Below are 12,922 nucleotides of genomic sequence, written 5' to 3' on the forward strand. Positions count from 1 at the left end.
ATTCGGAGGTCGTGGGTTCGGATCCCACCGACGCCATGTGGTTGTTTTTTCTTCTGCTTTTCTAATCAATTAGCTTTAAGCGGTAACATATTCAGTAGTATTCTTAATCGAACAACAGCACAAAATAAATAAATAAATTAAAAATCCCTCGTGTCCCTTGGTTTTTGTGGCTGTTGGCTTCTCTCATACATGTATTTATAACGAGCCCCTCATCCCCCCTCTCTTGTTTGCTTAACCATATTTAAGGTAAGACATGTGAAGCCGACGTCAATAGGGAGATGGTGAAAATAATGGGACTCTCATGTGCAAGCGAAATTCCAAATCTGTCCTTTCTCGCTGCTTAGGTCTTCCTAGTTAAGTCTTCCTCGCTGCTTAAGCTTTCATAGTGCCCACTGCGGTACACAGTTTGGATGGGCACATCCTACAATCCGCGAAATGCCCATGGCAGGATCAGAGAAATAAACAGGCATAACATCGCACGAAATTCCCCTTTTAAGAAAACGTAAATGCAATCTAGACGTGAATCTTTATTCCGAGGGGTTGAGCGCCTCGAAGCGACTTAGACTGTGAGTGACTCCGTAGTGAAGGCCTGCGGATAATTTCGATCACATGAGGTTCTTTAACCTGCACTGACATCGCACAGTACACGGGCCTCTAGTATTTCGCCTCTCTCGAAACGCAGTCGCCACGGCCGGGATCGAACCCATGTCTTCCGGGTCAGTAGCCGAGCCCCACGGCGGCCTAGACGTGAATGTAAGGCCCCTATAAATATTGTCCCGTAGCGATGGCGGCAGTCCGGAGGGCAGAAAGACAGCGGAACTCTTTATTAGGCTGACTTGCACCCACAAAGAACTCAATGACTCGGCGTCGGCGTAACAGCAAGCGTGCTCGGCGGCCGTTGAATAGACTGTCCGCCGATCTCGGCCGTGCTCTTTTTAAAGCTGACAGAAAACTTTCGCGATACGGCCTGCAAGGCTGCTACAACCGTCTGGAACAACATAGAACCGTCTCTGCCTGGATGCGAGAAATCGAGATAAATCTGGCCGCGTCTTGCATCATTAAATGAAGCGTAAAGTTTGAAGAATGAACACACGGTATAAATATTCGTGGCAATATATGGGATACACTGTAGCGCTGCAAAAGACGAGGACAAAAGAGACGAGAGACGAACACCACGAGCGCTAACTTTTAACAAATTTTATTCTCCTGAAGCATCACATTTATACGCCAGAAAACAGTAATCACATGAGCGAACAGTATCGATTCCTAAGAAAAACGAGCTCTTTATCTCAGAGGAGAATGGAAGGTGTGCTTACACACGAGCATCCTGACCTATTTATCTTTTCGGCTTCAATGATTTTCCGCGTTACCTTTTCTCTCCTTTTTCCTATTACCAGACTTTTAGCAAAGAAAGGCTTACAGGTTTTTGACTTGCATGCAAGAATGTGATCAACTAGCGATCCGCCTTGGCCGTTTCTGACGTTGCGAGCGTGTTCCATTAGGCGCTCGTTCAGACATCTCCCCGTCTGGCCGAGTGCCTGAACGAGCGCCTAATGGAACACGCTGGCAACGTCAGAAACGGCCAAGGCGGATCGCTGGTTGATCACATTCTCGCATGCAAGTCAAAAACCTGTAAGCCTTTCTTTGATAAAAGTCTGGTAATAGGAAAAAGCAGAGAAAAGGTAACGCGCGAAATCACTGAAGCCGAAAAGATAAATAGCTCAGGATGCTCGTGTGTAAGCGCACCTTCCATTCTCCTCTCAGATAAAGAGCTCGTTTTTCTTAGGAATTGATAATGTTCGCACATGTGATTACTGTTTTCTGGCGTATAAATGTGATGCTTCAGGAGAATAAAATTTGCTGGAAGTTAGCGCTCGTGGTGTTCGTCTCTCGTCTCTTTTGTCCTCGTCTTTTGCTGCGCTACAGTGTATTGGAACTGTGTACCAACAAGCCCAAAAAGCCACGCTACTGAAATATATGTGAATGTGGACGACAATCCGGAATGAATTGATAGGTGATGAAATATCAGGGCTCCTATCGGCGTTTTCGTTAGGCCCTGTACGGTTGCGTTGGTCGCACACGCACTTAGTCATCCATGAATACCAGATATCGATCACAGTCTAGAAGATTTGCAATATCTTGAAAGAAAACTGCTGGTTTCACCCGATTTTTGGAAGCATAAGGATGATGAAGTTCCACTATTCGCCATGTAGCCGAAAGTTACAACATACGGACGCCAGTGCTCGTGCAAACGGAAGCGCCAGTCAAGAAGAGAAGTGTGCGTTGTGAAAGTGTTGTGGAAGCGCATGTCCTGCTACACCGCTGTTGACCCTCGGGCGCTTGACACTAACGTGATATCTGGTGGAGGTGCTGGGTCCGTAGTTAATATACCGTACGCCCCCTTCAAGTCGCAGCCTAAGCCCCGGACAAATACCCAAGGTAGACACGCCAGTCTACCATGGCAATCGCCGATTGCAAGGCTTACCTCCCGAATTTGGACGGCTCCCTGCTTCTAATCCATCACGAAGGGCCAGTGCTGTCACAATGAATTCTCCAGCTACACTCCCGCGAGTCCTGCGCCACCACCAGCGACGAGAGCCACGCCATTTCCACAGTCAACCACATGAGGACGTAGAAGACTTGCTGGACCAGTACGACCAGGTGGCCATCTACAATGGTTGGGGCGCTGGCTTCAAGATGCGTCGTGATTATTTTGCCCTTGAAGACTACGCGAGGACCTAGTTTATAAACAATGAATCTGGCCTTCGAACGTGGGATACGTTTAAAACCGGGTTCCTCCAAGTCTTCAAGGGCAGCATGTTACGCAAAGAGAAGGCTGACCTGCTTCTGAAGGCCCGGTATCAACTCCCTAACAAGAGTGTGACGGTGTATGTCGAGGACCCTTCCGACGTGCGGACCCAAGTATGTAGGAGGAGAGGAAGGTGAGCTTCCTGATGAAAGGGGTTAAGGAGGAGCGGTTCGCCGATCTGGTTCGAAGTTCTCCAGGGACTGTAGATGACTTTGTAAAGGAGACGAGCTCCATCGAAAAGTCTCTTGACATGAGGGCCGGACAGCATAACTTCACAACAACGTCGATGCTCACGGCCCCTGCGGAGAGAGCCACGATGAATTCGGCAAAATCTCTACGTGAGATTATTTGATCCATCGTGCGAGAACTGGCGGAGCTCTTTCCGGTTGAGGTACAGCCTCAGGTTGCCACACTTGCTGACGTTGTTCGTGAGGAGGTGCAACAAGCTTTAGGTACGAGTACACCACTACCTTTCCCCGGGCCTGTGCAATCATAGCACCCTAGTCTCAGCTACGCCGCCGTCACACGTCGTTTCTCTCGTCCCAGCCGAACCCACGTTACGAGGCACGTACCGCCGCCGCTACAGGAGCTCAACCTCTCCAGCCCAATTCTCCACAGTGCCTAGGACGCCGCAGAACCGATGTTTGGAAAGCGCCAGACAATCAGGCAACACTCATCGCACTGAGGAGTGGAGTTGTGACGGCGTATATGTCCAATATTATGGCAATGAAGACACAAGAGCGGCCTTTCTGGAACTAAAACCACGCCCTACAGACCACAAACTGTCAAAAGATGAGGAATTTCGTTGAAAGCGACGCAATCAGCAAGAGATAATGTAACGTCTCTGTTCAAAGTGCGCATCCCCTTCATTTCCGAAACTCTCCACTGCTCCACTGTGACGGACGTAACTTTTCCGCACGCTCGAAAGCAGTCACGAATGCAAAAAATTTATGAGGTGCACTTAAGACCCCTTACTTTCGGAAATACGAAAGCTGTGCGCGGTCCGCCACCTGCGCCATCTGCTATGCCAGCGCCGTACATTGCGAGGGGGGTTTTTCAAAGGGTGCCGCATGATAGTGCTACGACTGCACGTCAAGCACGGAGGAAATTTACCGGAGACGGAGGAAATTTGGTACTCGCTTGATTGCGACATCTGTGATTAACATTAACACAATTATTCATGTAGGCATTAGTACGTACCTCGATTATACGTGTTTAAGAAATGTGCATTCACTAGACGCGCCTTTAATCAGATTCAAACGTCGAAGTGTCTTGGCGGAGAATGCGCTTGGTGGTTTATGTGGGTCGTATTATGCATTGCGTGGATTTGCGATTGTACATTGTTCATGTACATAGAGCACTGCTTTACTGTAATAAATACCGTGTTTAAAAATTAACCGCCGGGGTGGAGTGGCAGCGTCCCCGCCTCGCACACCGGTGGTCCTGGTTCCATTTTTTTTTATGATAGACAGTTCAAGGGGACACTTTTGCGGACAGCCTCTGTCTACAACTTCCGTTCACGCCATTCATGATCCAAGATGTTGTACAACTGCTCTCATTATTACAACATGAGACAAGACTTGACGAAGCGCAACTATCAATTAAAACTTATTATGCAAATTGGCCAATGCATGAGCCAAGAAAGGCTTTCGCCTTAATCCTCTAGTTGTTCTGGCAGCAAAAGAAGCTTCAGGTTGACAGCCTTCGATTCTGGATCAATAATCAGATAATGACGTTTTTCATCTGTAGCTCTCCGGAGCTCACGAACTGAGCTTTCGCTAACGCTGTCTTGCATGTTAACTCATACGGTCCGATGGAACTGATTTCACTTAGACTTATGGCACCCCGTAACGTATTTCTCAAGTCTTGGGCACCATATGGACGGCCAGGAAAGTCAGCATGCAAAAAAAGTGTGTTCAAAACTAGTTCACAAGCAGGCAGACGGGGCAGAACAGTGGTGTAATAATAGCGGCTGACGCCGGAAAAGTTCCTCGGCCTAAAGCAGATTTGCCCATTTCTTCGGAGAATATGAAAACGCCATTGTTATGAACGTCGTCTTCGGCTTCCCCCTAGACCACGGCTTCAACTGGTTCAGCCTTCATAATGAGTGTGTTATATACTAATGTAGTATGGAATAGGTATGCCGAGTCAATGTTTATAGCACGTACGGCAATTATTCACGCAATGTGCGGCGGTTTTATTGTCATGAAATGCCGCAGCAGGCTTCGCTAAGCCAGAAGACGAGATTGTAACGGCCTTCTTAGCGCAAAAATTATGATTGAGTCGTGTGTCCATTGAGGCACAGTGCTTCGCAGCCGAGGTTGTCGTGATCGTGCCAAACGTCACTAGCTGCCCTTCGACGGCGTTTCAGAGCAATCCGCGGGAAAGCGGTGTCTTTTTTACGACCGCATCGGTACTCGCTGCGGCGCCGAGTGGATGGCGCCCGACGACCACTGTGGAGCACCGCTTCTGTGCCCAACCTTAGAGCAACGAAGGGAAATGAATTGGCACGTGCTCATCTCACCCTTTTACACGTTTCGAAAAGCGTCGTGTTGCAGCGGTCACCTGTCCATCCCCTCTGATGCCATTAAGCCTTTCTTGAAGCAGCAGTCTTCGCCTGTGCACGGATAGCAATGGTGCTGTTGTTCATAAGCAACCTGACCTAATTATTTTTATTTGTTTCCTACCCTTGCGGGTTTCGATTCCAAGATGCCAGCATTTAATAAGCAGCAGATATGAAAGTTGGTGACTGATAGCGCAGCAGAGCTCAACAGCGCGGACTGAAAATGTCGTTCATCCGCCTCGTCCCGGCGTTGGTATTTCCGCTTGCCAAGCTTCGTTTCCGGGGACTAACAGCAATTTTTCTTCCGGAAAGAACGAAAAACACCTTAGAGTCTAGAGCATCCTGCCTGCCTATCTCCAGAGTTCGCTTTGTACTGGTCACGAAGCTTCCAGGCATCTTTGAGACAGAGTCTGCCGCGAGAAATGCATCTGAGGGGCAACGGAGGTAGCCGGCAGTAAAGTTTTACAGATCAAGAAGCTGCGCGCTCGTATACTTTTTGACTGTTTGGTGCAGGCAGAGGCTTATTATTTTTTATTTCTTTTTATGTCAGCCCAACCTAATGTATTTTTCTGCGGCTGTTATATGCAAGCTACATATGCGACACCCACAATCCATCGTGCCGTTGTGGAAAAAAATAGGCTTGGGGACAGCCCATAGGCGGCTGTTGGAGCATGATCTGTCAGCGATCTTGCGTAACGGAGGATGAAGCGATTTCTCACAGCTTGACTGTAGCAGGATGAGGATCAAGCTCGGCGAAGACCACTTAAAATGGGGGGACACGCTGAGCTTTCTTTATCGTTGTTTTATAAGCAGCTTGAGCTTTCACTAATAGTTGGTAGTGCATGGGTTTGTCGAATAAACAAGAAGTGTGCAATCCCGGCCGCGGCGCTCGAATTTCGGTGGAAGCGAAATTCTAGGCGCGTGCACTGAGCGATGTCGGTGCACGTTAAAGAACCCCAGGTGGTCGAAATTTCCGGAGCCCTTGACTACGGCATCCCTCGTAGCCTGAGCCGCTTTGGGACATTAACCCCGCCTCCCCCAGAACAAAATAAACAAGAAGCAAACGGCAAGCTTAACGCTAGAACAAAGCATGCAATGCGAGCAAGACAGCAAGGAATAAAATTATTCTTACATCTTGAGAGCGTAAGACCCAGCTCTTCTGCCAAATTATTTCATGTAAGGACACGATCAAGCTTCTTTCGCTTTTGGAGATAGCTATGCCATGTGTGATGTGATCACGGATGTTTCCGTAGATCAACCGAGTGGGACGTTGTTATTACTTTAAGATATCACTCAATATGAATGATGAAAAAGCCGAACTGCCCACGGTGGACGTCAGGATGAAAACAGTTGGTTTGTGCAACTCGTTACCAAGAGCTCCGAATTGGTTATACCCGATGAATGTATTTAGAGTAGCGCTTTTTGACTTCGTAAACTATAATGCATTGCGCATGTTTGATGTCTCTGCATCCGAAATTTTTGCAAGCAAGCTCCACGGGAGCAGAGATTGATCGGCGGAGTTTTTTCAAAGGCAGCAGTGGGTGAGTGACATGCTGTCGTCGTCGCAGTGCTGCCCCCCTGCGTGCGGATGTTCACGTCCAGCGAAGGCCTGCTCGAGGTCCCCGAGGACAAGCGCAACACGCTGATCCGCCGCAGGCGCTGGTGCTTCCGCAGTGCGCGGGGCAACAGCTACCAGTTCACTTTCGACTACTTTGACCTTCCCGGCGAGCCGCCAAAGTGCCGCCACATGTACATAAAAGTGAGATACCCATGGCTTTTTTTCTTCGCAGGCTTTACTCTGCACAATGCACCGGTTTTGCGTGGGTGAGGGCGCAGACAGTACTTATTCGGCCATGACAAATACATAGACGCTGTGCGGAACATGAGTTATCAACACGCTACATTACTTCTTCTGAAAGATAACGAGAAATTACACTAAATTCGCACAATGAAGCTCTCATGTCTAGAAACTGTGAACAAACGAACGGGAAGTTTATACATGCATCTTTTTCATATATCGTAAGATATAGGAGTAAATGTATCCGTACATCTCTCTTCAGAGAGCTCGTAGTGTTCTGCTACTTATTGTCAAAAACACAGCCCACTGGTTTCCCTTGGCATTCTTAACTGCTCTGTGATGGTGCAGGACAAAGTTTAAAAACAAGCTTTTTGCTCGGAATTGGAAGTAACGCGAAGAAAGCCGTTTTCGATTTACGTCGTGTGGATACGAGAGATGAAGGTGCAGCTCATAGTGAAGGTTATCTCTTATTTGCAAGTTGCGATTCCTCGACCATGTTGCTTTCGCCAGCTAACGGCTCCGATGATTGGTGGACACTTGGTCCCATGATCATCTCGCGTCTACGCTATGAAGCCACCGACCCTGAGGGCAGCGGGTCTTCGTCAGCAGTGCTAGAACGGGCACATCTGCGTATTCTCGCCTACCCGCGCAGATTGCTCGGCAAGCGCTGCGTTCCTGATCTATTGTGGAGCATCGCGCCCACCTGTAAGCGGCGATTCCTCGGCCGTGCTGATTTCGCCAGCTAACGGCTCCGATGATTTTCACCAATTGTCCCACAACAATTTTCGGTCTACACAATGAAACAGAACCCATTAAATTCAGACAGTTATTATCACCACATTTCAAGGGCTGAGTTATTTTGTCGTGTTTTTGAGTGTGTGCATGTGTTTTTTTTTGTTTTTTTTTCTTATCTCAAGTTGTTCTTGAGCTGCTGTGTCTTTCTCATGTTAATATTTTGATAATGTTAATGTTGACCATGTATCCTGTACTTTGTATTTCTTGTTGATTTTACTGACCACTGTTTATGAAACGACCTTTCCCCCCCCCCTTATGTAATGCCCTAAGCCAAGGGCCCTTAAGGGTAAATAAATGATGATGATGATGATGAATAAAGCCACCGATCCTGAAGACAGTGGGTCTTTGGCAGCAGCGCTAGAACAACAGCCACATCTGTTCATTTTCACCTAGCTGAGCAGATTCATCGGCAATCGCTGTATTTGGGATCTATTGGGCTGCATCGCACCGCGTGTCACCTGCAAGTTGCATTTCCTCGCCCGCGCTGCTTTCGCCACCTAATGGCTTCGACGATTTCCACCCCTTGGTGCCACAACAATCTTTGGTTTACACTATAAAGCTATCAATCATGAGCTATAAAGCTATCAATCATGAGCAGCTTTAGAACAACGGACACATCTGTTGATTCTCGCCTGTCTGCGCAAATTCTTCGGCCGCCGGTGCATTCCTGGCGGCAGCCTGCGTGCAGCAGAACCTCCATCTATTGTGCTGCGTCGCGTCGTGTGTCGCCTGCATGTGGTGATTTCTGGGCCGTGCTGCTATCTCCCATTGACGCCATCGACGATTTCCCCTACTGGGTGCCACAAAAATCTTTGTTTTAGACTATAAATCCATCGAACCGTAGGACAGCTGATTTTTGCCGGCAGCGGTAGCACAGGGGGTACATCTCTTCATTCTCACCAATCTGAGCAGATTCTTCGGCTAGCGCTGCATTCCTGATTTGCTGCATCGCGCTGCGTGTCACCTGGACATGGCGACCTCTCGGCCGTGCTGCGGTCTCCAGCTGACAGCATGAACAATTTCCACCACTTGGTGCCACTACCACTCTTTGTTATAAAGTCACCGATCCTTAGGACGGCGGCTCTTTGGCAGCGGCGGTAGCCCAACGGGCACATCTGTTCCTTCTTGCCGGCCTGCGCAGGTTATTCCATGCCCTGATGCTTGCGCTTTTGCTCAGAGTGTCTGCCTTTTCTGTTGCTACGTGAATTTATTTTATTCTGGGCTGTCCACTTCCAGCACCCATGCCAACGTATAGCAGATGCAGTAGAGCTGGGCGAGACGGTACATGATTGTAGAAAGAAAGGCAGCGCAAAGGACGGAGACACAGAACAGGAACACAGCCCGGTGTCCCTGTTCCTTGTCTCCGTCCTTCGCGCTGCTTTCCTTTCTACAAGCACAACAGATGTCCTACATGTAGTGAGGCTGTTATATCAAATGAGGCGTCTCGGTGACTCAGTGGTTATGGTGCTTGACTGCTAGCCCGAAAGACGCGTTTTCGATTCCGGCCGCAGTGGTTAGATTTCGATGGAGACGAAATGCTAGAGGCCCGTGTACTGCGCGATGTCACTGCATGTTAAGGAACCTCAGGTGGTCGAAATTTCCGGAGCGCTCCACTACGGTGTCCCTAATAGCCTGTGTCGCTTTGGGACGTTAAACCCCATAAACAAAGCCACTAGCTCAGATGAAGTGTCTGTGTCATGCGACGCGAGTGTAAACACTTTTTTGGCACAGGAACATGTGCCAGCATATCGAAAAAAACAGTCAAAAAATCTCAATCAGCTAAGCAAAAACGGGCTCGTTCTATGTGCAATAATGCTGATAAAAAAAAACGCTGAAAGAGCGGTAGGGAGGCCGGCAGCTAACGAACTATCTGATATAAGGTCTATTCTGGATGGTATAAGTCGAAAGCTGTAGGAGGATAGCCGCTCAAGGAAACTATGCTGAATATCGACTGCTCAACAGAGCTCTTGTGGTATAAGTATGATGAGATGCTGACGCTGATAGCAGCACAAGAAAAAGACGCGAAAGAAATGAGGAAAAGTCTGCAACAGCTTGGACGGAACACCCACGCAGCTGACAATGCAACAAAAAGACCAGAAGACGGCTTAAATGAGCCGCCAGAATGGACAAACCGGAGGCTAAATGTAGAATGTCATGGCATCGTGGCTTCCGCGGAAGATTATCTTGAATAATAAATTATGTTGTCAATTCGATTGGCGTTGCTGCACTTGCTTCGACAGACGTTGCTGCCATTCCTCGGCTGCCCTGCAAACCTGAAAAAAATTCAAGGTATAATTGTTCGGTTCATCAGGCAATCTGCCAGAGACGAATGGCAGGAAAACCTGCACAAATTGAAAGAAAAGCAGTCCAACCTGTTCATTCAAGTAAACATTGCCCCTCACAGCCGGCAACTGCTCCGAGAGGCTAAGGATTGGGCTATGATAAATGTGTAGAAATGCGCGTGGCACAAGAATGGAAAATCCTGCTGCGCCTGCGCAAAGCCGACGATGACTCTGTGGTTATAGTGCGTCACAGGTCAAACATGCGAGCCCAAGCTTGCTCAGCTGTTGACCGTACTTAGACTAATCTTTTGTGGCTCAAAAATGACTAGCTACACCCTCTTTCTTCCGCACGTGTTGAATACCTTCGTCGCAAGTCACCACGCAGATTCATTGAAGTCCCTTCGCCTTAATGTTGGCTTGCTCTGCAGCAAGGAAACAAATATCAATGATTTTATCCATGATTTTCATTTTTATTTGATGCTGTAATGCTCAGTGGAACTTGGTGCAGAGAGCACCGCAGCCAGCTCAAGTTTGCATCGCATCAATCGTATTTTTTCAACCGAACAAACCGTCCAGGAGTGGTGTTATGCTGTTGCTAAGAGAGCATTTGAGTTGCGAGTTGAGAACTTTGTATCTGCTCTGATGATTTCGAAATTATAACAGCTCGCGTGAATGATTATACATTTTCTGTTCGCTATAGGCCGCGAAGCGGAAATCTTTCTAGGTAATTTCCATTTTATGAAAAAAAATATTGCCACTAACTTGAGAAACTCCTAATTAGTTGGTGCTTGCGAGGTGAATTCCATTTTCGTATGTTGGCCATTTCTTCGCCACAAAATGCCATGTTGACTGTTTTAGTGTCAAATGGTTATGCAAATTTAATCCTTGTGCCTCCTCGGATTACGACCGACAGAAAAACACTCCTGGATCTGTGTATGACGAATGCCAAATCTACGAATGCCAGTGCTGGGGTAATATCATATTGTCTAGTGGCCTCCTTCCAATAGTTTTTCTGTGAAGAAAAGACAACTTAATTGCGAACGAAAAGCACCAGAACACTTGTTTCCAACATGTGTTTCCAACACAGGCAGGTTTGGACAGTTTCACATGACTCACTGCAGTAGGATATTAGACAAATTCTGGAAGTAGATAACGCTGAAATCACCTTCAGTGAGCTTGTGGAAGTAAGAGATTGTGGAGGCGTACCATATTGCCAAGACAGGGGGATGTGTGAGTGAACCATCTGTTCGGTGAAAGAACTTGCATTTTTGGACCGCTAATTATCCCTTTTCTGTGTTTTTTTCCTGACTCCTATTTGTTTTCAGCATGAAATTCTGCCTTGATATGTCGCAATAGAAAATTTCCTGCTCAGGCTTGAAACACATCATTGCGGGTGTTCCTCGCGGTAGTATTCTTGGCCCATTCCTTTTTATTGCGTACATAGTATATGACTTAGTTCACATCTGTAGAGATGCGAAACACATAATGTACGCTGATGATGCAGGTATATTTTTGAATCACCAGAACCTGAGAGTCTTCAGAATAAAGGCAACGCTGCTCTAAAAACTCTTCACTAATCGTCAACAGTAAATAGTCTGCAAATAAATAAAAGAAAAGAAAAGTCATCTTTTTTATACCGAAATCTAAGCAAATAAACAGTAGTGTCATCAGACTTCTTTAAGAAACTTCTTTAAGATCTTAAAGAAGACATAAATAGTCGGCAGTGTTAAAATGGTTGGAATCACGTTTACACAAATTATAGTTTCGGATACATACGCCGAATCGGCTAAATTTAGGCAAGTTATCTCGCGTTCTTGCTATGACGGCACGACACAGAACTTTATTACCTTTGGAAATAAATCTTCTTGCTGACAACACTCTCTTTTTTTCTTCATTATATTATTGTCGGTTGGCGTGGGGCACAATGACATGTACAAATCTCGAAAGATACTGATATTCGAATAAAGTTTGTTCGAACCTTATTTAGTATACTAAATAATTCCCGTACATCATAGCAATTTTTTAAGTAAATGTGATGCGTGTGTTTAATCTTTATAATTATAAGCTAAGTCTCGCCCTTCCCTAAGCGGGAAGTAAAAAAAAAATTCAAGCTTCTTCATGAATTATCTGATCTCAATAAGAACACGCATTCATACGTCCATGATTACACGGAACGGTGAGAAGTGGTTACTGCCTGGGCTAATTGATCTACAGAGAATATGTCACACAGGCTGTTCTGTGCGAAGACTACGCGAGAATTTGGCTTCCTTACAAGAAAACTATTGGGATTTTTTTCTATTCCTGCTGTGAACATTTAATCTTTATATTTTTTATGTGAAAATTTGGCATTGTGAACATTTTTTCTTGTTTTGGTGATTTTGTATTTTGATGAATTTGTATTCTGCACACCTTGCACTACGGCTGCCTGCTTTGTAAGGGAGGCTGTAGGCATCAGTCGTGTCACTCCTTCTTAAGCGAATTTAACCGTATGTCCCCCATCAACGATAGCCATATCAAATTTTTTGTGAGCACTAGCATACGGTATCCCAAATTTAAGATAAATTAATACAAAATTTGAAAGCACGATTTCAGATAAAAGTATAATGAATATGAAAATTTATTTGCTGAGTCCAAACTGATAAAATATTTTGAAATTTTTGTTGTTACCAGCTTGA

At 46.4% G+C, this 12,922-nt stretch overlaps 1 protein-coding gene across 1 annotated transcript in view; it reads left to right on the forward strand.

Annotated features, from left to right (window-relative positions):
- Window positions 1–12,922, forward strand: part of LOC149349147 (cubilin-like) — a 704,018-nt gene that overhangs the window by 347,940 nt on the left and 343,156 nt on the right. Inside the window, exon 4 of the mRNA XM_089575415.1 lies at window positions 6,941–7,131. Coding sequence (XP_089431541.1) covers window positions 6,941–7,131 — 191 coding nt within the window. The remainder of the gene's footprint in view (window positions 1–6,940; window positions 7,132–12,922) is intronic.

The sequence above is a fragment of the Amblyomma mixtum genome, chromosome 3 (genome assembly GCF_055824585.1).
Source record: "Amblyomma mixtum isolate Tamu chromosome 3, ASM5582458v1, whole genome shotgun sequence".
Lineage (NCBI taxonomy): Eukaryota > Metazoa > Arthropoda > Arachnida > Ixodida > Ixodidae > Amblyomma > Amblyomma mixtum.